This window comes from Papio anubis, chromosome 4, assembly GCF_008728515.1.
Source record: "Papio anubis isolate 15944 chromosome 4, Panubis1.0, whole genome shotgun sequence".
Classification (NCBI taxonomy): domain Eukaryota; kingdom Metazoa; phylum Chordata; class Mammalia; order Primates; family Cercopithecidae; genus Papio; species Papio anubis.
In genome coordinates, this window is record NC_044979.1 from 34,697,980 (window position 1) to 34,723,752 (window position 25,773).

General features: G+C 40.3%; 1 protein-coding gene across 2 annotated transcripts; it reads right to left on the reverse strand.

The window, feature by feature from the left end:
• Positions 1-2,278: 2,278 nt before the first annotated feature.
• On the reverse strand, positions 2,279-25,498 carry LOC116274483 (hyaluronidase-4). 2 transcript variants are annotated; one of them, XM_031665208.1, is made up of 3 exons: positions 23,281-25,498; positions 8,614-8,703; positions 2,279-6,698 (listed from the first exon to the last, which is right to left on the reverse strand). In XM_031665208.1, exons 1-3 carry the CDS (start codon positions 24,232-24,234, stop codon positions 6,297-6,299), a joined length of 1,446 nt encoding a protein of 481 aa, XP_031521068.1. In that variant the 5' UTR covers positions 24,235-25,498; the 3' UTR covers positions 2,279-6,296. The 2 variants fall into 2 exon arrangements, 1 of the variants encoding a protein (XP_031521068.1); XR_004183150.1 differs by lacking the exon at positions 23,281-25,498 and adding an exon at positions 7,372-7,428 and having other exon boundaries at positions 6,515-6,698; positions 8,614-8,847.
• Positions 25,499-25,773: the final 275 nt, after the last annotated feature.

A 25,773-nucleotide genomic window follows, 5' to 3' on the forward strand; every position in this document is an offset into this window, starting at 1 on the left:
CTCTCAGCACTACTTAAGCAGCATTGCACAAGTTTTCATATGTTGTGTCTTGATTTTTATTTGTCTTGAAGTATTTTCCAATTTCTCTTGGGATATATCTTTGACCCACTGATTATTTAGGAGTGCGTTGTTCAATTTTCACATATTTGTGAGTTTCCCAAATTAATTTATGCTATTTATTTCTAACATCATTCCATTGTGACTGGAGAATATACTTTAGATTACTTCTATACTTTTAAATTTATTGGGATTTGTTTTACGGTCTAGTATTCGGTTTGTTTTTGAGAATGTTCTATGTGTACTTGAGAAGAATGCATATTCTTTTTTTATTTGGGTGGCATTTTCTATAGATGGCTGTTACATCAAGTTTGTTTATAATGTTGAAGTATTTTGTTTTCTAGTTATCTTCTGCCTAGCCATTCTATTCATTATTTAAGTCTCCAACTATGATTGTTGAATCGTATATTTCTCCCTTCATTTCTGTGAGTATTGCTTCGTATATTCTGGTTATCTGATGTTAGGTGTACATATGCTTATAATTGTTATATCTTTCTGATAGATTGACTATTTTTGAGGACTTTGGCCTATGAGGGTATAGCAAAATTTATAGTATTATCCTGTCTGCAGTGGTCTTATTCAACTTTTTCATTATTTAGTTCCTTAAGAGGAAGTAAACATCTATTTTCATTCAAACATGCAATCTCCTTTGAAACTGAAGCCATTATAAGGAATAAATTGGCATTTTGTTCCACAAAGAAAACTAAAAAATAAGACAATGCTTTGATCTTGAATATAGAAAGCAACGAAGTCAATTATTTTGGTATACTGATTACGATCGTTTTAGTAATAAATGAGTCTGGTTTTTCTGTGCAAATCTGTGATACATTAATATCTTATTAAATGGTAAAGTCAACTGAAAATGCTAGTTAACAATCATAACATTAGGAAAAAATAGAAGCAGAAAATCTCTGCTGATGTGGTACCATTAGATGAAGTTTTACATCTTAAAAAAAAAAAAAACAAAACACATATGGTTGATCAGAACTATCTCTGACATCAAGAAACAAAGTAAATGCTTGATAATATGCTCAACTCAATTATCCAGTTTTTCTAACTCCTGCACATATTTCAATAATGAATGTCACATTTATAAATCATTTTGGAAAGTACATATTCTGAGTAATGAGAAGTTGATAGTTTAAGGTTATTTCCACATATTGTCTATTGTAAATAGTACTTCAATGAACACAGGAAGACTTTTATCTCTTTGAGATCCTGATTTCAATTCTTTTAGGTAAATACTAAGAAGTGGTATTGCTAGATCATATGGTAGTTCTATTTTTAATTTTTTTAGGAACCTCCATACTGTTTACTCTAGTAGCTGCCCCGTTTTTCGTTCTCACCAACAATAAGCAAGGGCCCCAATTTCTCCACATTCTTGGCAACACTTGTTGTCTTTTCTGGATAGCAATAAATTTGACAGCAGAAAATTAATTTTCTTGGTGTATTAGTCTGCATTCTCCAGAGAAACAAAACCAATATGATGTGTGCATGTGTGTGTGTGTTTATCAGAGAGAAAGAAAGAGAGAGAGAGAAATTTACTCTAATAAATTGGTTCACAGTTATGGAGGCTGAGAAGTTCCAAGGTCTGTAGTTGGAAAGCTGGCGGTTCAGGAGACTCGATTATATAGTTCAAGTCTGACTCTACAGGACTGAGGATGAGGTGGGCTAATGGCATAATTTCAGTTTGTGTCTGAGTCTGAAAACAGGAAAAGACCAACGTCCCAGCTCAAACACAGAGCGTAAGTCTCCCTTACACTGCCTTTATTCGGGCCTTCAACAGATTGGATGAGGCCCACCACACTGGGGAGGACAATCTGCTTTACTCAGTCTTCTGGTTCAAATGTTAACCTCATTCCAAAATGCCCTCATAGACACACTCAGAATAAACACAGTTTATGGCTCAGTCAAGTTGACACATACAATTAACCACTATACTAGGTGTCTTAGTGGAACGGAATGCAGAATGCACTAAGTAGCCCCAGTGATAACCCAAGAACTTTTATTTTCCAGAAACAGAGAACAAAATCCCCCATTTTAAGTTTATACAATTAAAGTGATACTAGAAATAAAAGATTGATAGCTCCTGGGCCCTCAGAAGGGAACAAAGTGTCCAGTTCATATATGAATTTTCAGTAACATTCAAATTTTTCCAAGTTCTTAAGATCGGCATTAAATACAAAAGTGACAGTGTCTGTATGTATTTAGTTCTCTGGTAGGAACAAAAACCATAATACTAACATTCACTTTGGTACAAAATTAATTTTTCCAATTATTAATTCTTTATTATATAAGTTTATAATTATAATACTGTAACAGACCTGTTGTTCAAGGTTTAGAATAAGCAAAATCTCAAAAACAATGACAGCACCATATATTATTTTATATTTGTTGTGTGTGGCTTCAAATGGCTTTTCCTAGTTTCCTTTACTTGATGAAATTATCATTTCCTTGAATCATTTATGGCTTTTTATCTGTTATAGAATTTCAAACTCAGTACATTCATAAGATCCTTAGAATTTCAGGCCCAGTACATGCTTAAGAAACTTTAGTTTAGCTATCTCCAGGAAGTCTTTCTAAATTGTGACCGAAAATACATTCCTAATATCTGAGATCATGAGTTTTTCTCAATATGATTAGAAGGCAGTCAAAATAAAGTCTAAACAAGATAATTTTTAGACATCTTTTGAGATCAGCATATAGATGTTATTCCTCATTTCTTTGTAAAATTGAATACTACCCCAATATGCAGATGTACTATAATTTAGCAAGCTCCATGTTGATATACATATGGATTCCTTCTCCTTTTTTTTTTCCTATTTGTTGATAAATTCAAGTTGTTTGTCCTGTGGAATTCCCTAGGATCTAAATTTTGATGATGTCATCTCTAAGTTCTTGTTTAGCATTTTCCCTTATTCTTTATGTTTCTTGAGTTAGTAGATAGATTTTTTTTTTCCAAACCATACTGAAAACGTTGGAAGTAGCTATATTTTAAAGGTCTGATCAAATTTCAGCTTGATTTCTGAAAGGATTATTCTTAGTTAATGTTTCATACTTCAACTAGGTGGTATATAATTGTCTGGTTGACTCTTTTTTGTGATTTTAGCAACTATTGAGGATCAATGCCTCTATCCATTAATTAGAAGTTACAAAATTGTTCTATTCTAATTACATCATACTTTCCTCATTTATTGGCTTGAATAAAAAGAAATTTACTCTCTATCACTATTTGGTTATGCTCAGGTATAGATTATGTAGGAAATGCAGAATAAATGATTGATTATCAGTTTTCAGAGTAATGAGTTGTTCAAAAGAGGACAATGAAAAATTTTGGGTTTTTTTTAGTATCATTTTGACTTCATGGATTTAAATATATCTGATGTATTTCAACCCGTTGCAGTTAGTATTTCTTCAGTGATTTTCAAATTTCACATGTTTGACAGTGGGAGGCTGTTTAAGTTGACTCAAGGGTGCTTTTGATACAATCCTAGTAATCCTTGATAGCTTCTTTGGTTTATGTTATAACAAGAGATTCCAGACTCATCTTGAGCAATTTCTGTCTTAGATAGGCCTGGAATCAGACATTTTCCTAAGAGGCTCTGGTTTCTTTATGAATAAATAAAATTTAGACACTTAGAGTATGTCAGATGGGTGCATTGCTACTAGACAAGTTAATTTAACAGTTTTTCTTCCACAGGGTCAAAAAAAGCACTGACTGCCTGATACCAGAATCACTATACTTGTGAATTATATTTCTCTGTAAATGGGTTTTTAAAAAGTACAAATAAGTCTTCTATAGTTTCTGCTGAGATCTGATGGAAAGAATACTAGTTGAGGTTTCAAAAGTAAAGGTTTAAATCCTGGGAACTTCTGTGTGATATTAAGTAAGTCATTTCACTATTCTGAGTCATACATAATTTCTTGTACTTCAAAATAGAAATATTACCTATCACAGCTTTTATGAGAACCAGTATTGAAAGTACTTCATAATAACAGCTAACATTTCCTAGAATGTTTTATGTGCCAGCCTTTGTGCTATGTTACCTAGTTTATATCATTAAATCTGTATAAAAGGACAAAAAATTTTTTTTAATTATTATTATTAATTATCTCCCTCTTATAAGGGAGAGCACCAAAGATTAGAGTGACTGGTATCTTGCTGTTTCTATAAAGGAAATTTACAATGATCCCAAGAAGCCGAGGTCATCAAGCAGAGTAGGAGGTAGATTTCCTATCCAGGAGCAGTGAGCCAAATTAAATACACAGGTAATCTACAGCTGCAAAATGTGAGAAATGATTGAACATAACCAGTAGTAGCAGACCAAATTAAGAAAAATGTTTAAATGCATTAAATTTATGCTTAAAATTAGAACAAGTATATTTGGATTCAATTACAAGAAGAGGAAGACAAAGTTATGATAGAAAGAAAACTCAGCAACTGGGATTACAAACTGGGCTCTTTTACAAACTCGCCATTTGAATTTGTCAAGAGATTTATTCTCTTCAGGTCTCAATTCTTCACAGGGGAATGAGGACATATGATTGTACAAGCTAATCTGTTAGGATAAAAATAGAACAGTAATGCTTGAGGAGAACTTTATAATAACTCACTATTGATGTGCAGAGTTAAAAAAAAATTACAACGTATTTATAGGTTCTACCAATTCAGGTTTCTGAATCACTCATTAATTCCTTCATTTAACGATACTTGTTGAAGACCTACTGAGGTCTGAGCAGAGACTCAGAGTTGAAAAGAACGCACCTGGATTTCAAATGTTTCACAGAAAAACAGAGGTGAAGAAGGAGGTTGAATCAACTATAATTCCTTCTACAGCAGCGTCATGTTTATTTTGAGTTTACCTTTCAAGTAGATTGTCTCCAAAAGAAGGAAGTCCTATCAATTAAACATGACTCTCAAGAGAACAACATAATGTGTATAAGTGATTTTAAACAGAACACAGCATCAAGAAGTGAAAATTGCCCAAGACCCCGTTTTATCCTGCACTTTTCTGTTACTTTGGTAGTCAAGAATTGGTTGAGGCTGGGTGCAGTGGCTCACACCTACAATCCCAGAACTTTGGGAGGCTGAGCAAGAGGATCTCTTGAGCCTAGAAGTCCGAGGCCGGCCTGAATAACAAAACAAGACCACATCACTACAAAAAAATAAAATAAAATAAAGTCAGTTGAGGATCAACAGCAGAGTCCAAGTATGCAAGGGGTATGTTATTCCATTTACTCCTCAGAATAATTAATTGAGGTAGGAGTTATATTACTGATTTTCAGATAACAAAACAGGGACTGTAGGTAACTTTCCCAAGGTCACACAATCAGATACGTAGTGAAACCATGATTCAAATTAGATGCAAAATGACTCTAAATTCCCTATTCAAAAGTCATATATAGGAAGGGGAAAGCAAAAATATCTAACATTTCGCATAGACCTCTTTTTCAATAGCACTTCTGGGCCCCTTAAATGTCACTTTTTCTACATAATGATTTTTGCTTGCAAAAGTCACCAACTGCATTTTTACTAATATGGCTCCAGCTTCCAGATCTACAGCAGTGTCAGCGTAGGTCAACATGAATATTATCCCAAAGCCTTCACAGTATTCAGACTACCAGGGTCTGTGAAGGAAGGACGCAAAGTGCCATCTTAGAATTGGTGCTTGGTAGGTCGGGAATGACTCCCCCTTACCTCAGTCTCTGGCCCCTCATGAGAAGCCATGCCAGGAATGATTCTGCACTCAATGAGTCCAGGTGGGAAATAGAAACCTAGTGTGAACCCGAGGCTAGAATAGAAACTGCAGTTAGTCCTCTTCAATGGACCAGTTGACCAGGTGACCCCTTCTGTTAAATCAGATGATTACTTAGTAATGTGTCCTTAAATAAACTGCCAACTTGAAAAAAAAGTCTTTGAAATGAATAATTTAATATTTTATGTATAATTTTATGTATGTACATTCATGTAAAGACTAAATTATACTAGTTTTAGTTTAAATGCAACTTAAATGTTCCAATAAAGAGGAAGTGTACATTGACTTTACTCCAGATCTGATTTCCTAGCCAGATTGGAGGCAAATAAAATAATATGTTTCTGTTTATGTTAAGTGACATACATAATGTCTACTTATAATACCTCTCAATAGAATTCATAAGAGAAAAAAATTGTCATAAGTTACATCCGTCTTTAAATGACTACGCTAGAGACCACACAATTCCCTTTAAACTCAATTATCTCACAAATGAATGCTTCGATAACTTGCTAAAAGCAGTAGACAAAGTGTCATTAGTGAACCAGGAGAAGGGGAAACCCCAGAACAGCCATCAGCCGTCTTTACTTCTCTGCAATCAGCTCCTTCATATCCCCGATAACAATGACAGGAAAATGTATCTGCCATCACTGCCAGGTCTGCATCAGATGCTCTTCCTTTCACAGTAAATTCCCCATCCTCAGAGGCCTCTATGTGGTAACTTGCGGGGTTCAAGTGAAGGTAAGTGGGTGAGTTCCACATCTTCCTTATGCACCTCCCGTTGTTCCTGCAGAGGTGAAAGCTGCATACCTCAGCAGCTCTGGTCACATTGGCTATGTAGCTCCCTAAATCAGAACTCACAAACTGCTTCACCTTTGTACAGTTGGCCTAAAAATGTGGAAAGAAATTGATTTTAGTGTTTCTCACTGATAGAAATGTAGAAAGAAACCGATTTTAGTGTTTCATGCTGGTACTGATAGAATTAGAGCTTCTAGAACAGTTCTTTGGTCTTGATTAAAACATAATGGCTTGGTTCCAGTTGAACTTGTAGGCTCCTGGGCACTATAACAAAGATCCCAAATCAGAAAGGGGAGAGGTCTGAGGGGCGGGAGATGGATACTATGTTACAGTCAGGTTAAGCAACTGAACTTGCAAATGGCCCCCAGAATCAGCACATGAGACCTTGCCTTTCTCCAATTTACATTCTTTTTTTCTTCCTTCTAGCTCCCAAGTTAATGGGTATAAAAGGAAAAGGAACAAACCCAAATTAGGAATCTACCAGAACTGCTGCCCTCAGGCTACCATTCAGGTATGTGGGGCCTTCCATGGTTGTGTTACAGCCTGAATCGCAGTCCATCATTTATTGTCAAATCATCTTATTCCACCATTCTACCGAGTATTATAGCCTTCTGGACTTTCCTGTTAATTTCCATCAACTGTCCTGGGTTCTGTACTTCTAACACAATTCAAACACAGAAAAGTCTATATGGCTGACTAGGTAACTTTTGTGTATATGGTTCCTATTACCTGTTCTAAACAGAGGCCATCTGTGTGCACCCACCTTCCTGATGAAGCTCTTCTGATGAGCCACCAAGGGGCTGGGGTGGAAATATCACACCTGGAAAGTCAGGAATTAATCCTCTGAGTTTCTTCCTAATTCTCATATGTGGGCATAGGCATAAACAGTTTCATGAACATTATCTCAGTAGCAACAAATTGAGACTGTGAAATTCTAAGAATAATATCAGATCATCATGGACTTGCAAAAACCTCAATTTAGCAAAAAGTGTCAAGGGTACCAGTATTCAAGGTAAAATGCATTACACTATAGAAATATAAACAACTACATCTGGAAATATGGAAGAGATTGTAATTAATGTGGATTAGGGAAAACTAAGAATCTTTCCTGAAGTAAAAAAAATATCTCAGCTGAGAGAAATTTGAAGAGCCATATAAATCTTTTTCTTTTTCTTTTTTTTTTGAAATGGAGTCTCACTCTTTCATCCAGGCTCAAGTGCAATGGCATCATCTTGGCTCACTGCAACCTCTGCCTCCCGGCTTCAAGCCATTCTCTTGCCTCAGCCTCCCAAGCAGCTGGGATTACAGGCATATGTCATCACACTTGCCTAATTTTTATATTTCTAGTAGAGATTGGCTTTCTCCATGTCAGTCAGGCTGGTCTCGAACTCCTGGCCTGAAGTAATTCCCACCTCCCAAAGTGCAGGAATTACAGGTCTGAGACACCGTGCCCAGCCATAAATCTTATTTTAAATGCTGTTAATTTTTAGCTGATTTCTCTGTAGAGAAAAAATAACTGCATTGTGGAGAATTAAAAAGTTACCACCTGTTTCTACCTCTCAAAATAGTATATAACACATTTTCTATAGTCGTTAAAATGCAAGGTGTCCATCATCAAACTGTGACTAATGCCAACTCTACCACTAACTATCCTAAATAGCTGTTAACCTAGTTGGTTTCCTCTCTAGTTTCACCATCTGTAAATGAGGACGATGGTCACTACCTCATATGACCAGGAAGTGAGCAAATCCGACTCAAAAAATCTCTTAGCACAACCTTAGTGTATCATAAATATTCATCAAATGTCAGTGTTATGATTACTATCTTTATAAAAGTTAACAATATTTTTTATCCTTTTCTATGTATCAGGCACTGATTTGGAATATTTATTCTAAAGCTGGTTTGCTATGGAAGTCATGAGAGCTTTATTAGAGTAAGCTCTCCAAGAAAGCAGAGAAATACTTTAAAAAAAAACATTAAATATACCTTCAAGATACTGACTTACCTTGGATGAAGTTAAATTCATGTCTCCCCAAATAACAATGCCTGCAGCTCCCAAGGCAGCACTTTCTCCTATGGTGCTGACTAGATCTTGCTAGATTGAAGAGAGTAGAGTTCATTATTAATTTGAATGTAAAACAACTCACCGGGAGCCAGGCATGGTGGCTCACGCCTGTAATCCCAGCACTTTGGGAGGCCGAGGCGGGTGGATCACAAGGTCAAGAGTTTGAGACCAGCATGGTCAACATGGTGAAACCCCATCTCTACTAAAAATCAAAAAAAAAAATCAGCCAGGCGTGGTGGTGGGTGCCTGTAATCCCAGCCACTCAGAGGCTGAGGCAGGAGAATTGTTTGAATCCAGGAGGTGGAGGTTGCAGTGAGCCGAGATCACACCATTGCACTCCAGCCTGGATGACAGGGCGAGACTCTGCCTCAAAAACAAAAAACAAAAAACCCACCAGGGATTAGGATTAGAGTCTGAGTTCAGTATAATAGGTCTGGTACTGAGCTCATATACTCCTTAGATACTGTTTTCTATTTTCTTAGAGTGACACAAACGCTGAATAAACCAATGCTCAAAAATCACACTCTGTAACCATGTGCAAAAACATAAAAATATTTTTAAAGAAAAACATATTTTGCCATGCAGGATGTTATTTTGAAGACAATGAGTCTGTAAAGGGTTATCAGAAATTATTGAATTGAAATAAATCAGGGGCACACACCCACACACCAGGTCATATGTATGTGTTCCGGAAACTGAATCCAGAAGTTTTCCTTCTCCAAATGGGATCCTCTTAACCAGGTTCCTTTTCCATTTTGCAGCATGCCCCAGTAACACTTCATCCCCACAGTTATTTGGATGGGTTTATATCATTTCAATTCCAAGGCCAGGCAAAGAAGCAACGTTAAGGGCTTGCAGGCTCTGATTTGGTCCAGCTTTTATATTTGTCCCTGAAATTATGTGTGTTTAATTTCTAAGTATCTGGCCTAACGGGCTTTATTTATGACTCATCCAGTCATGGTAAAGTCACTGGAATTTTCTGCAATATGGTTAAGATAGACAAAGGTAACGTTTTAGCAGAGAGAATTTTGATTTTATAATCTTAAAGGGTTATTGTTTTAGTGTTTAAAGATTAACATGGATCTAGGCCATTTTCTGGAGGAAATTAAGATTTGAATATATGTAGTTGATTTCCTGGTTTGTTAAATTATAACACATTCCCCCAATCTTTAGGATACTAAGCATTCACCTTTTACTCCAAGGGTGAATTTCTACCAATTAAATGCTAGAAAATGTTATTAGGTGATTTGGTGGAAAACAAAAGAAGAACTGTAATTGCTATTTTGCCATTGGGCACTTAATATTAATACTTGAGAGATAAATCTCTTTATCTGATACTTTTATTGTCTAACACTCAAATTAAAGGTTTTACAAGATCATTTTTTAAAGTTTTTGTTTGTTTGTTTGTTTGTTTCTGGGCAATTGTCTTGTGACTTTCAACAAGGAAAGAGATTTTGGGTTAAACTAATTTCCATTTCAGATTAACATCCATTTTCATTTCGTACGATTACAATATCTGCTGAACAGGCCATAGCTGACATGACAGGAAGGAGAGGCTCAAATGAGATAATATAAATGAAAGAATTTTGAAAATTGTCAATGGCACGATGAACAGGGACAGAGAAGGGGCCATCCCTGCAGTACCAAGACTGAAGACTCTGCTGAGTCCGTGTCCACTCCCTCTTTGGGCAAAGACATAAGGGAGCAGAACTCCTCACTCCCCTCACTTTGAAACTTCCCTGAAAATGGTGTCATATAGTCACATGGTGTGATCAGGGCAGAAATCCCCAACAGCTCTCCTTTTGATTAAGGCATTGTCATCAAAGGAGAATAAAGATATAACATTTACATTTTATATTTATAGGCTATTGAACTATAGTAAGTATGTAAGTGGCAGATGTTTCTGGTGAAAGCCACACACACCTTCTGAGATTGCTGTCAATTTCTTCTGAATTAGTTTTCAAATCAGTTTCTCACCAAATTAGTTCACTGTCACCTCACAGAGAGCAGGGTGCTGAATGAATCACAAAGCAGCTATGTTTTGGGGATCAGAAAAGCAAGGGCACTACCCAGAGAGGAAAGTCACAGATAAAAGTGCCTCTGGGTGCAGATTGGGACACCTGAAAGCCTGAGCCATGGGGGTGTTGTCACATTAAGGAGAAAGAAAGGAACAAAGAAGATGTACTGAAAAGGAGCCTCCCAGGACCCAGCGTGGCACAGGGTGCTTTGCGCCTACACAGGATCCTCCGACCTGAATCATGGTTTCAGAAGCAGAGGGTAGGGCTACTCAGGGGACTCACTCAACACTTCCGTGTCAGTCCCTGACGCTTACCGGAGTGCATGTAAGCAAGGTGTCCACTGTGGGGAGCTGGAGCATTACTAATGAGCTGCCTTTGTGCCTTACCGGAGACAGAATGAATTAATGACAAGGATAAACATCTTTAAATCTATAGGCAAGGAAACTCCTCTTGTTAATTTTTAAAAGCATATCTCACAGATGGAACAGGAGGCCATTATCTTAAGTGAAATAACTCAGAAACAGAAAGTAAAATATCACATGTTTTTACTGGTAAGTAGGAGCTAAACGATGAGTAAATATGGACATACAGAGTACAATAATAGACATTGGAGACCCCAAAAGATAAAAGGGTGGAGGAGAGTGAGGGATAAGAAATGACTTGTCGGGTAAAATGTACACTTTTCAGGTGATGGGTACACTAGAAGCCCAGACTTCACTACCACTCAATATATCCATGTAACAAAACTGCACTTGTACCCCCTAAATGTTTACAAATGGAAAACTAAAAATAAATAATCAATGTTTTAAGAGCACAGCATCAGGTTATATCTAGGTTGCATTCATATGTAAATAATATAGGCAATCTTCTGTGTGAAATGAGGCTTGACTGCCTCTGTATTCCCCAAGCTATAGCTACTGCCTGAGATTCCACTCTTAAATATCCCATGCTTAAGTTTAAGGCTTTGATGGCTGTTAAAAAAGTAATAGCCATACCACATAGGTTTCTGTAGAACTTCAAGGTTTTCATATGCAAGTTCTCATTTGATTTTCATCATATTTTTGCTAGGTCAGTAGGGCAGGTAATATTGTCTCATTTTGTACATGAAGACACCAAATCCAGGGAGGTTAAGAGATTTACTACTTACTAGTGAATCTTCTTTGTAATCTTAACTGTATGTGTGTGCATTCTAAAATTCAGACATTGTTGGGAAAATCAGAAATGGAAGCCATTAATGGTCATTAAGAGTTTGGTACAAATGAATATCAGGCTTTTTAAAAATTATGGGCAGGATTCTTCTAGGACTCGCCCTTTTCATTCAACTGTCTCTAAGATTCACACATATTGAGATATGTTGTTGTAATTCATTCATTTTTGCTACTTTGTTTAATTGAATTAAATATGTAAAAGTTCAAAAAAAGTTAAAAAAATAAAAATAAATAAAAGTTAGATGTTGAGCTTAAAAAAAAAAAATTATAGGCAGGGCCAGGCACAGTGGCTCACGCCTGTAATCCTAGCACTTGGGAGGCCAAGGCGGGTGGATCTCTTGAGGTCAGGCGTTCGAAACCAGCCTGGCCAACACGGCAAAACCCCGTCTCTACTAAAAACCCAAAAATTAGCTGGGCATAGTGGCGCATACATGTGATCCCAGCTACTCGTAGGCTGAGGCAGGAGAATCACTTGAACCCAGGAGGCAGAGGTTACAGTGAGCCAAGATGATGCCACTGCACTCCAACCTGGATGACAGAGGGAAACTCAACTAAAATTAAATAAATAAATAAAAATAAAAATTATGGGCAGATTTTTAAAGTCAATAGGGTACAATGGTGGGTACACTTATAGTTTAAAACACTTGGAAATAGCTTGCCACTTGGAAGAAAAAGAGTGCAGAATGAGATGAAACCCAAACTGTTGCTCCTTTTTTCCTGAGAGGGAAAAGAGAATTTCCGAGGCTACAGCTACTAGAAAAAGAAGTTTATCCCAGGTTCACAGAATGTGCAGAATGTCCCGGTAGTCTAAATTCATCTTTTGAAATGAACATTTTGTCCCGTAGAGTTTATTGTTTCTTCTAAAAGTCAATTTATTATCACTAAAGAAAGGAACTTGGTTGAGTCAAATATAGAACAGATGTTTTATAAAAGAAGCTGGTATTTTAATTTTGATCCAATTCCAGAGTCAACATTATTTTGTGAAGATTTAGATTACTTTCTTTCTTTTTTTTTTTTTTTGAAATTGAGTTTCACTCTGTTGCCCAGGCTGGAGTGCAGTGGCGCAATCTTGGCTCACTACAACCTCTGCCTCCCGGATTCAAGCAATTCTGTGTCTCAGACTCCCCAGTAGCTGGGATTACAGGCACCTGCCACCACACCTGGCTAAGTTTTCTATTTTTAGTAGAGATGGGGTTTCAATATCTTGGCCAGGTTGGTCTTGAACTCCTGACCTCATGATCCACCTGCCTCAGTCTCCCAAAGTGCTGGGATTACAGACATGAGCCACTGCACCCAGCCTAGGTAACTTTTTAAAATCTTTCAGACTGTACTGACTTCCTATTCTTCCTCATAAATTATTTATCACTGATTTTTCTAGGTGGTATGAAGAGAAGTTCACAATAGAGACTTTATTTCCTTCCTCCTTCACCTCATGAATGACCTCAGAGGTATGGCACTTACCATATTTCATACATATGCATCATTTCTCCCTCTGATGAATACACTCCATTTATGTTCCAAAGATACCTGGTCACTGTAAAATACCTCACCTGGGTATTTTCTATTCCTCCTCCTTAGGATGCCTAGAAGTCAGTGTCAGGCCTCCGAGCCCCAAGCTAAGCCATGTATCCCCTGTGACCTGCACATATAGGTCCAGATGGCCCAAAGCAAGTGAAGAATCACAAAAGAAGTGAAAATGGGTGGTTCTTGCCTTAACTGATGACATTACACCACAAAAGAAGTGAAAATGGCTGGTCTCTGCCTTAACCGATGACATTACCTTGTGGAATTCCTTCTCCTGGCTCAGCCTGGCTCCAAAGCTCCCCCACTGAGCACCTGTGATCCCCGCCCCTGCCCGCCAGAGAACAACCCCCTTTGACTGTAATTTTCCACTACCTACTCAAATCTTATAAAATGGCCCACCCTTATTTCCCTTTGCTGACTATCTTTTCGGACTCAGCCCACCTGCACCCAGGTGATTAAAAAGCTTTATTGCTCACATAAAGCCTGTTTGGTGGTCTCTTCACACGGACATGCGTGAAATTTGGTGTCGTGACTCGGATCAGGGGACCTCCCTTGGGAGATCAATCCCCTGTCCTCCTGCTCTTTGCTCCATGAGAAATATCCACCTACGACCTCTGGTCCTCAGACCAACCAGCCCAAGGAACATCTCACCAATTTTAAATTGGGTAAGCGGCCTCTTTTTACTCTCTTATCCAGCCTCTCTCACTATCCCTCAAACTGTTTCTCCTTTCAATCCTGGCGCCATCTTTCAATCTCTCCTTTCTCTTAATTTCAGTTCCTTTCCTTTTCTTGTAGAGACAGAAGAGACGTGTTTTATCCATGAACCCAAAACTCCAGCACCAGTCATGGACTCAGGAAGACAGTCTTCCCTCGGTGTTTAATCACTGCGGGGACCCCTGCTTGATTATTCACCCATGTTTCAGAGGTGTCCGATCACCATGGGGACGCCTGCCTTGGTCCTTCACCTTTAGTGGCAAGCACCACTTTTTTGGTGGGCAAGCACCCTCTTCCCCTTCTCTCTATGTCTCTATCCTTTCTTTTCTCTCCACTTTCCTGGGGGGCAAGCACCCCCCACCCCTTCTCTCTGTGTCTCTACCCTCTCTTTTCTCTGGGCTTGCCTCCTTAACTATGAGCAACCTTCCACTCTCTATTCCTCCCTCTTCTCCCTTAGCCTGTGTTCTCAAAAATTTAAAACCTCTTCAACTCACACCTGACGTAAAATGCAAATGCCTTATTTTCTTCTGCAATGCTGCTTGACCCCAGTACAAATTTGATAATGGCTCTAAATGGCCAGAAAATGGCACTTTCGATTTCTCCATCCTACGAGATCGAGATAATTTTTGTCAAAAAATGGGCAAATGGTCTGAGGTGCCCCACATCCAGGCATTTTTCACACTTCGTTCCCTCTCTAGTCTCTGTTCCCAAAGTGATTCCTCCCAAATCCTCTTTATTTCCCTCCCACCTGTCCCCTCAGTCCCAACCCCAAGCGTCGTTGAGTCTTTCCAATCTTCCTTTTCTACAGACCCATCTGACCTCTCCCCTCCTTCCCGGTCTGCTCGTCGCCAGGCTGAGCTAGGTCCCAATTCTTCCTCGGCCTCTGCTCCTCCACCCTATAATCCTTCTATCACCTCCTTTCCTCACACCTGGTCCTGCTTACAGTTTAGTTCTGTGACTAGCCCTCCCCCACTTGCCCAACAATTTCCTCTTAGAGAGGTGGCTGGAGCTGAAGGCATAGTCAGGGTACATGTGCCTTTTTCTCATCAGATCTCTCTCAGATATGTCAGCATTTAGGTTCTTTCTCATCAGACCCCACTAAACATATACAGGAATTCCAATATCTAACTCTGTCCTACAATTTAACCTGGAGTGACTTAAATGTCATCCTAACTTCTACCCTCTCCCCAGATGAATAGGAAAGCGTTTTTTCTCTGGCCCAATCTCACACTGACAACTGTCGGCTCCAAGAGCCAGACCTCCAGGAAGGCATTAGAGCAGTTCCCCAAGAGGATCCCCAGTGGAACTATCAGGCAGATTCCCCAGGTATAGCTAGGTGAGATTACATGATTTCCTGTCTAGTTGAAGGGCTTAAAAGGGCAGCTTACAAAGCTGTTAATTATGACAAGGTTAAAGAAACTACCCAAGGTAAAGATGAAAGCCCAGCCCAGTTCATGGCTCGTTCGGCAGCAAACCTGAGCTTTACAGCCCTAGACTCTGAAGGGTCAGAAGACCGTCTCATTCTAAATATGCATTTTATCACCCAGTCAGCTCCTGACATTAGAAAAAAGCTTCAAAAATTAGAATCCAGGCCTCAAACCCCACAACAGGAATTAATTAACCCAGCCTTCAAGGTGTACAATAATAGAGAGAAGGCAGCCAGATGGCCACGCATTTCTGAGTTACAATTACTTGCACCTACTGTGAGACAAAACCCATTTGCACCTCCAGCACACAGGAACTTCAATTGCCTAAGCTGCACATCCCTAAGCCACAGCAGTCAAGCATTCCTACAGGACTTCCTCCATCAGGATCTTGCTTCAAGTGCCAGAAATCTGGCCACTGGACCAAGGAATGCCCACAGCCCAGGATTCCTCCCAAGCCATGTCCCATCTGTGGAGGGACCCACTGGAAATCAGACTGCCCAGCTCACCCGGCAGCCACTCCTAGAGCTCCTAAAGCTCTAGTACAAGGCTGTCTGACTGACTCCTTCCCAGATCTGCTCAGCTTGGCGGCTGAAGACTGACACTGCCTGATCACCTTGGAAGCCCCCTGGACCATCACGGACACCAAGCCTTGGGTAACTCTCACAGTGGAGGGTACGTCCATCCCCTGTGTAATCGATACAGGGGCTACCCACTCCACATTACCTTCTTTTCAAGGGCCTGTTTCCCTTGCCCCCATAACTGTTGGGGGTATTGACAGCCAAGCTTCAAAACCCCTTAAAACTCCCCCACTCTGGTGCCAACTTGGACAACATTCTTTTATGCACTCTTTTTTAGCTATCCCCACCTGCCCAGTTCCCTTATTAGGCTGAGACATTTTAACCAAATTATCTGCTTCCCTGACTATTCCTGGACTACAACCACATCTTATCGCCACCCTTCTTCCCATTCCAAAGCCTCCTTTGCATCTTCCTCTCATATCCCCCCATCTTAACCCACAAGTATGGGGCACCTCTACTCCCTCCCTGGCAACCAATCACATGCCCATTACTATCCCATTAAAACCTAATCACCCTTACCCTGCTCAACACCAATGTCCCATCCCACAGCATGCTTTAAAAGGATTAAAACCTGTTATCACTCACCCGCTACAGCATGGGCTTCTAAAACCTATAAATTCTCCTTACAATTCCCCCATTTTACCTGTCTGAAAATTGGACAAGTCTTACAGGTTAGTTCAGGATCTGCACCTTATCAACCAAATTGTTTTGCCTATCCACCCTGTAGTGTCCAACCCGTACACGCTTTTGTCCTCAATGTCTTCCTCCACAACTCACTATTCCATTCTTGATCTTAAAGATACTTTCTTCACTATTCTCCTGCACCCCTCATCCCAGCCTCTCTTTGCTTTTACCTGAACTGACCCTGACACCCATCAGTCCCAGCAGTGACTACCTGTGCTGTGCTGCCACAAGGTTTCAGGGACAGCCCTCATTACTTCAGCCAAGCTCTTTCTCATGATTTACTTTCTTTCCACCCCTCTGCTTCTCACCTTATTCAATATATTGATGATCTTCTACTTTGTAGCTCCTCCGTTGAATCTTCTCAACAAGACACCCCCCTGCTCCTTCAACATTTATTCCCCAAAGGATATCAGGTATCCCCCTCCAAAGCTCAAATTTCTTCTCCATCCGTTTCCTACCTCGGCGTAATTCTTCATAAAAACACACATGCTCTCCCTGCCGATCGTCTCCAACTGATCTCTCAAACCCCAACACCTTCTACAAAACAACAACCCCTTCCCTTCCTAGACATGGTTGGATACTTTTTCCTTCAGATACCTGGTTTTGCCATCCTAACAAAACCATTATATAAATTCACAAAAGGAAACCTAGCTGACCCCATAGATCCTAAATCCTTTCCCCACTCCTCTTTCCATTCCTTGAAGACAGCTTTAGAGACTGCTCCCACACTAGCTCTCCCTGACTCATCCTAACCCTTTTCATTACACACAGCTGAAGTGCAGGGCTATGCAGTTGGAATTCTTACACAAGGACTGGGACCATGCCCTGTAGCCTTTTTGTCCAAACAACTTAACCTTACTGTTTTAGGCTGGCCATCATGCCTCCATGCAGTGGCTGCTGCCCCCCTAATACTTTTAGAGGCCCTCAAAATCACAAACTCTGCTCTCACTCATAACTTACAAAATCTATTTTCTTCCTCACACCTGATGCATATACTTTCTGCTCCCTGGCTCCTTCAGCTGTACTCACTCTTCGTTGAGTCTCCTACAATTACCATTGTTCCCGGCCCTGACTTCAATGCAGCCTCCGACATTATTCCAGATACCACACCTGACACCCATGACTGTATCTCTCTGATCCACCTGACATTCACCCCATTTTTCCCATATTTCCTTCTTTCCTGTTCCTCACCCTGATCACATTTGGTTTATTGATGGCAATAAACCATCAGTTTATTCTGTTCCACCAGGCCTAATCGCCACTCACCAGCAAAGGCAGGCTATGCTATAGTATCTTCCACATCTATCATGGAGGCTACCACTCTGCCCCTCTCCACCACCTCCCAGCAAGCTGAACACATTGCCTTAACTTGGGCCCTCACTCTTGCAAAGGAACTACGTGTCAATATTTATACTGACTCTAAATATGCCTTTCATACCCTGCACCACCATGCTGTTATATGGGCAGAAAGAGGTTTCCTCACTACACAAGGGTCCTCTATCATTAATGCCTCTTTAATAAAAACTCTTGTCAGGGCCACTTTACTTCCAAAGGAAGCTGGAGTCATTCACTGCAAAGGCCATCAAAAGGTGTCAGATCCCATTGCTCTAAGCAATGCTTATGCTGATTAGGTAGCTAAAGAAGCAGTTAGCATTCCAACTTCTGTCCCTCATGGTCAGTTTCTCTCCTTCTCATCAGTCACTCCCATGTATTCCCCCACTGAAACTTCCACCTATCAATCTCTTCCCACACAAGGCAAATGGTTCTTAGACCAAGGAAAAGATCTCCTTCCAGCCTCACAGGCCCACTCTGTTCTGTCATCATTTCATAACCTCTTCCATGTAGGTTATAAGCCACTAGCCAGTCTCTTAGAACCTCTCATTTCCTTTCCATCATGGAAATCTATCCTCAAGGAAATCACTTCTAAGTGTTCTATCTGCTATTCTACTCCCCCTCAGGGATTGTTCAGGCCTCCTCCCTTCCCTGCACATCAAGCTCAAGAATTTGCCCCTGCCCAGTACAGGCAAATTGACTTTACTCACATGCCCCGAGTCAGGAAACTAAAATACCTCCTGGTCTGGGTAGACACTTTCACTGGATGGGTAGAGGCCTTTCCCACAGAGTCTGAGAAGGCCACCACGGTCATTTCTTCCCTTCTGTTAGAGATAATTCCTCAGTTTGGCCTTCCCACCTCTATACAGTCCGATAACGGACCGGCCTTTACTAGTCAAATCACCCAAGCAGTTTCTCGGGCTCTTTGTATTCAGTGGAAACTTCATATCCCTTACCATCCTCAATCTTCAGGAAAGGTAGAACAGACTAATTGTCTTTTAAAGACACACCTCACCAAGCTCAGCCTCCAACTTAAAAAGGACTGGACAGTACTTTTACCTCTTGCCCTTCTCAGAATTAGAGCCTGTCCTCGAGATGCTACAGGGTACAGTCCATTTGAAATTTTATATGGATGCACTTTCTTGCTCAGCCCCAACCTTGTCCCAGACACCAGCCCTCTTGGCAACTATCTTCCAGTCCTCCAGCAGGCTAGACAGGAAATTCACTAGGCTGCTAATCTCTTGCCTACTCCAGATTCCCAGCCATATGAAGACACCCTAGCTGGACGATCAGTTCTTATTAAGAATCTGACCCCTCAAACCCTACAACCTTGATGGACCAGACCCTACTTAGTCATCTATAGTACCCCAACTGCCATTTGTCTGCAGGATCCTGCCCACTGGGCTCACCGTTCCAGAATAAAGCTGTGTTCATCAGACAACCAGCCTAATACCTCCTCTTTCTCCTGGAAGTTGCAAGTACTCTCCCCTGCTTCCCTTAAACTCACTCGCATTTCTGAAGAACAGTAATAACCCTTATGAGCCTAATACACCCCTTTATTCTATTAGGTCTGTTCTTTCTTACCCTACTTTTTGTAACAGGGCTTTACGCAGTCACCCCCACTAGTTGGATTGAGCCCCAAAAACTAGTCATCCCTGCTATCTTCTGTCTAGTCATACTCCTATTTATCATTCTCAACTACTCATAAATGCCCTACTCTTGTTTACACTGCTGGTTTACACTGTTTCTCTAAGACATCACAGCTGATATCTCCTGGTGCTATCCCTAAACCACCACTCTTAACTTCTTCTTAGAGTGGATAGATGATCTTTGCTGGCAGGGCACCCCCCAATACTTTCACCCTGATGAAGTTCTATTCTTTACTTTTACACTCACTCTTATTCTCATTCCCATCCTTATGCCACCCTCTACCTCTCCCCAGCTATCTCCACCACACTATCAACCTTACTCACTCTCTCTTAGCTATTTCTAATCCCTCCTCAGCGAACAATTTTTGGCTTTGCATTTCCTTTTCTTCCAGCACCTACACAGCTGTCCTCACCTTACATACAGACTGGGCACCTGTCTCCCTATACCTCCAAACTTCCTTTAACAGCCCTCACTTTTACCCTCCTGAAGAACTTCTTTACTTTCTAGACAGGTCCAGCAAGATCTCCCCAGACATTTTACATCAGCAAGCTGCCACCCTCCTCTGCACTTACTTAAAAAATCTTTCTCTTTATATCAACTCTACTCCCCCCATGTTTGGAGCCCTCACAACACAAACTACTATTCCTGTGGTTGCTCCTTTATGTATCTCTTGGCAAAGACCCACTGGAATTCCCTGGGTAACCTTTCACCTTTTTGATGTTCCTTCACTCTTCATCTCCAAAGCCCAACTACACACATCACTGAAACAATTGGAGCCTTCCAGCTCCATATTACAGACAAGCCCTCTATCAATACTGGCAAACTTGAAAACATTAGCAGTAAGTATTGCTTAGGAAGACACTTGCCCTGTATTTCACTCCATCCTTGGCTACCTTCCCCTTTCTCGTCAGACTCTCCTCCCAGGCCCTCTTCTTGTTTACTCATACCAAGCCCCGTAAATAACAGTGAAAGTTTGCTCATAGACATTCAATATTTTCTCATACACCATGAAAATCAAATCTCCCACTCTACGCAGTTACCCCATCAGTCCCCTTTACGACCTCTGACAGCTGTCGCCCTAGCTAGATCCCTAAGAGTCTGGGTAGAAGACACCAATTTCAGTACTCCTTTTCATCTTACTTTGCATTTCCAGCTTTGCCTTGCACAAGCCTCTTCTTCCTCTGTGGCTTTCTACCTACATGTGTCTACCCGCTAATTGGACAGGCACATGCACACTAGTTTTCCTTACTCCCAAAATTCAATTTGCAAATGAGACCGAAGAGCTCCCTGTTCCTCTAATGACACCAACATGACAAAAAAGAGTTATTCCACTAATTCCCTTGCTTGTCGGTTTAGGACTTTCTGCCTCCACTATTGCTCTTCGTACTGGAATAGTAGGCATTTCAACCTCTGTCATGACCTTTCATAGCCTTTGTAATGACATCTCTGCTAGCATCATAGACATATTATAAACTTTATCAGTCCTCCAGGCCCAAGTTGACTCTTTAGCTGCAGTTGTCCTCCAAAACCACCGAGGCCTTGACTTACTGCTGAAAAAGGAAGACTCTGTATATTTTTAAATGAAGAGTGTTGTTTTTACCTAAATCAATCTGGCCTGGTGTATGACAACATAAAAAAACTTAAGGATAGAGCCCAAAAATCCGCCAACCAAGCAAGTAATTACACTGAACTCCCTTGGGCACTCTCTAATTGGATGTCCTGGGTCCTCCCAATTCTTAGTCCTTTAATACCTGTTTTTCTCCTTCTTTTATTCAGACCTTGTATCCTCCATTTAGTTTCTCAATTCATCCAAAACCGTATCCAGGCCATCACCAATCATTCTACATGAAAAATGTTCCTTCTAACAACCCCACAGTATCACCCCTTACCACAAAATCCTCCTTCAACTTGACCTCTCCCACTCTAGGTTCCCACATGATCCCTAATCCTGCTCAAAGCAGCCCTGAGAAACATTGCCCATTATCTCTCCATGCCACCCCCAAAACTTTTCACTGCCCCAACACTTCTATACTATTTTATGGTATTTTTCTTATTAATATAAGAAGGCAGGAATGTCAGGCCTCTGAGCCCAAGCTAAGCCATCGTATCCCCTGTGACCTGCATGAATATATATATCCAGATGGCCTGAAACAAGTAAAGAATCACAAAAGAAGTGAAAATGGCTAGTTCCTGCCTTAACTGATGACATTCCACCACAAAAGAAGTGAAAATGGCGGTCCCTGCCTTAACTGATGATATTATCTTGTGAAATTCCTTCTCCTGACTCATCCTGGCTCAAAAGTTCCCCCACTGATCACCTTATGACCCCCACCCCTGCCCACCAGAGAACAGCCCCCTTTGACTGTAATTTTCTACTACCCACCCAAATGCTCTAAAATGGCCCCACCCCATCTCCCTTTGCTGACTCTCTTTTTGGACTCAGCCCGCCTGCACCCAGGTGATTAAAAAGCTTTATTGCTCACACAAAGCATGTTTGGTAGTCTCTTCACACAGATGCATGTGAAACTCAGAACATCTTTAACAGATATTGGTGAGTTGAAATTTGTAATGGTGTAGAAAGGAAAAAATGCCTCCGTTAAAATATATTAAACCACTAGTGTCCAGCAATACCTGAAAACATCACTGCATCACACGTGAAGCCCTCCACAAGTCCCAAGGCTTCTCAATGTAGAAAGGTTACACAAAATTGTCCAAATCCAAAGATTAGGCTGGGCACGGTGGCTCATGCCTGTAATCCCAGCACTTTGGGAGGCCAAGGCTGGTGGATCACCTGAGGCCAGGAGTTCAAGACCAACCTGTCCAACGTGGTGAAACCCCATCTTTACTAAAAGTACAAAAATTAGCTGGGCATGGTGGTGGGTGCCTGTAAACCCAGCTACTTAGGAGACTGAGGCAGAAGAATCACTTGAACCCCAGAGGTGGAGGTTGCAGTGAACCGAGACTGCATCATTGCACTCCAGCCTGGGTGACAAGAGCAAAAAACTCCGTCTTGAAGAAAAAAAAAAAAATTAGGATACGCACTACTTTCCCTAGAATTTTTTGTTTAAGTGGCTAGACAATTCTGCTTCCACATGTATGAGCAAACACTCCATTTCAAAACATCCTTTTTGATTATCTAACCTGCTCACTGCTGATCATTTCGATAACCTTCCAAAATGCCCAATTGTGAATATAGTTAAAGTTGGTGTGAAGGAAATGTAGTAGTTGCTGGTATCTACTTTAACCCTTTCTCGCCTTACTTTGTTCCTTAAGAGAATAATAATGAATAAGATAATCAAAATTCAGTTTTCATAAATGAAGAGTCTAAACGCATGACTAGTCAAGGAAGAATTATGCTCCTATATAACAGACCATTAATTGAAATCAATTCTTCAAAGAACATAATTAACAAAGAAATGTCCTTTTAGAGATAAGGAGGAAATCCCCCACTATTGGACAAGAAGCTTCTTACCTTAGAAAGAAAAAATAAAGGTTCATCTCTGTACCCTAGCCTTGTATAGACAAATACAGGCAAGGCATAATCATGAGATGTCATGGTGGAGATTCTCATGGATTCATGTACCCGAAATTGGGAGAAGCGCAAAATGTTTTCACTGTCTCCAAGGGATTTCCAGACACCGATAGAAGGATATAAAGCAGCACTGCTGTTCCAGAGCCAAGAGAGCTCATTGTTCCTCAAGACTTCCTCTTCTGGGCATGACCCAGTATAGTTTGGGGCATAAACGTTATAATTGTGACAATCAGGATATAAATAATAACCCCAAAGACCTTTGGGTCGACTCTTAATTCCCAATTTGATGGTTTCCTTCATGAAAGCTTTTGCGCTTTCTTCAAAGGTCACTTTAGCTAAATATTCAATATCCATAGCTGATACATTCTTTCCCATATCAGCAATAAGCTTTCTTGACTTCTTTCTGTAGACGTCTTTTGCGTTCCAGTTCCGGGCCCACTGTGGTCGCCAATATTCCCAATCTATAACAGCAAGTCCACTGAAATCTTCAGCAGGGATGTAATAATTAATATCTTGGTCAGCTTTTTCCAGATGTACTTTTAAACTTATGTTCTGTGGGAGACCTCCATTAATGGGGACCCCTTGTGATGTATACCACGGATAGTATCCCAATCTGTTGACATAAAATATAGTGACATTTTGCCCCCTGGCCTTGGCCAGTGGGCTTCCAATCACTGGAAACATTTTCAAATTTAGTCTTAAATTATATTTTATCAAACACTGATCTGTTGGAGCATTCCAAGCAGCTATAAAAGGTTTTCTTTGATAAATTGGAAGTCGAGCAGGTTTTAGACAAGAGATAGACTTTAGAATAAAAAATATAAGGAGCCATGAAGTGAGATGTACTGGTTGAACAACACAAAGCCTTAACTGTCCTTCAGATAACACTTTCATGGTAAGATAAAAATCTTATGTTATCTTCTGCTTTAGTGTACTCTAGAAGACCTGTGGAGAGATTTAATTTTCTGTTAGGCATAGTTTTGAGGAACAAGACTCAAATAATAAACAGATATTATTATTATATATGTCTGTTTTTAAAGCATATCACTTAGAGGTCTCAAAGAGGTCTATAAATAAATGGAGATATAGAAGCAGATGTAGAGACCTAGCTTCTATTCAGGGGCAGGAAATGCAATTCAACAGACATTCATGGAGCACCAGACCCTATGTCCAGAAAATAAAATGAATAAGATGTGGTCCTTGCCTTTAAGGAGTCCATGATCAGATAAAGATGTGAAATAATATTCACTATCATTTTGGAAAACTCATCAAATCCCAGGCATTGTGCTTAAGTGCTTTGTAAATATTTTAAAAACTTGTAATAACTATGTAAGGCTTATAATTACATTTCCATTTTACAAATGGGAAACTGAGGCTTAGAGAGATGAAAAGGCTTGTCTGATGTCACATTATATGGAAGGCAAGGTAATGTAAAATTTAAATAATAAAAATGAATAATAAGTACTACATGATAATTTATTGGAGTGATTACTTCTGGGAGTAAGCGTAGATAGGAATGGAGAGGAAAGTGATTGAGTGGCAAGAAATTAAAACCAGCCCAACTGTCCTAAAAAATAGATGTTTTGGGTTTCTTTTGAATAAACTTAGAAATTGACCCTCCCAGGGTAAAACTTAAGAAAGTTACATTTGTCTTATCAGGGTTCCCTTCTTGGTAAACCAACCATCAAGCCTCCCAGAAAGCTTCAAGGAATTGAAACTTACCAGATTATCACATCTAAACAATGAGACACCAGACACCTCACTGACCTAACTGACCACTTGCCTGCTGACCAACTCCTCTTTCTTACCCCTCCTTAATTCCTGTTTTCCCACACATAGTTACTTTTCTTCCCTACTTTATAGACCCCAAATTTTAGTAGCTTGAGGAGATGAATTCGAGACTGATCCTTTATTCTGCTTGGCTGCAGCACCCAAATAAGGCCTTCTTTCCCGGCAATACTCCTTGACTCAGTGATTGGCTTTCTGTACAGCAAGCAACAGGACCTAGACCAAACCCCTGGTGTAACAGAACATCTCAGGGAAGACACTGGAGTTGAAAGAGAAGATAGGGCTAGGCAGAGTGGCTCACACCTATAATCCCAGCACTTTGGGAGGCTGAGGTGGGTGGATCACAAGGTCAAGAGATCAAGACCATCCTGGCTAACATGGTGAAACTCCATGTCTACTAAAAATACAAAAATTAGCTTGGCATGGTGGCACGTGCCTGTAGTCCCAGCTACTCAGGAGGCTGAGGCAGGAGAATCGCTTCAACCTGGGAGGTGGAGGTTGCAGGGAACCGAGATCACACCACTGCCCTCCAGCCTGGCAACAGAGAGAGACTCAATCTAAAAAAAAAAAAAAGAGAGAGAGAGAAAGAGAAAGATAGGTAGGTGTTTGGATAGTATGAGAGGGAAGACGATAGTGGCTACTTTG

Bases quoted from the DNA above. Each gene is read 5' to 3' on its own strand.
- LOC116274483 (XM_031665208.1), bottom strand. From the start codon at position 24,234: ATGAAAGTGTTATCTGAAGGACAGTTAAGGCTTTGTGTTGTTCAACCA. The intron at 8,704-23,280 runs GTAAGAAGCTTC...TCTTCAATCTAG, and splicing joins CTTTATTTTTTCTTTCTAAG to CAAGATCTAGTCAGCACCAT. The intron at 6,699-8,613 runs GTAAGTCAGTAT...CCACATTTTTAG, and splicing joins TGAATTTAACTTCATCCAAG to GCCAACTGTACAAAGGTGAA.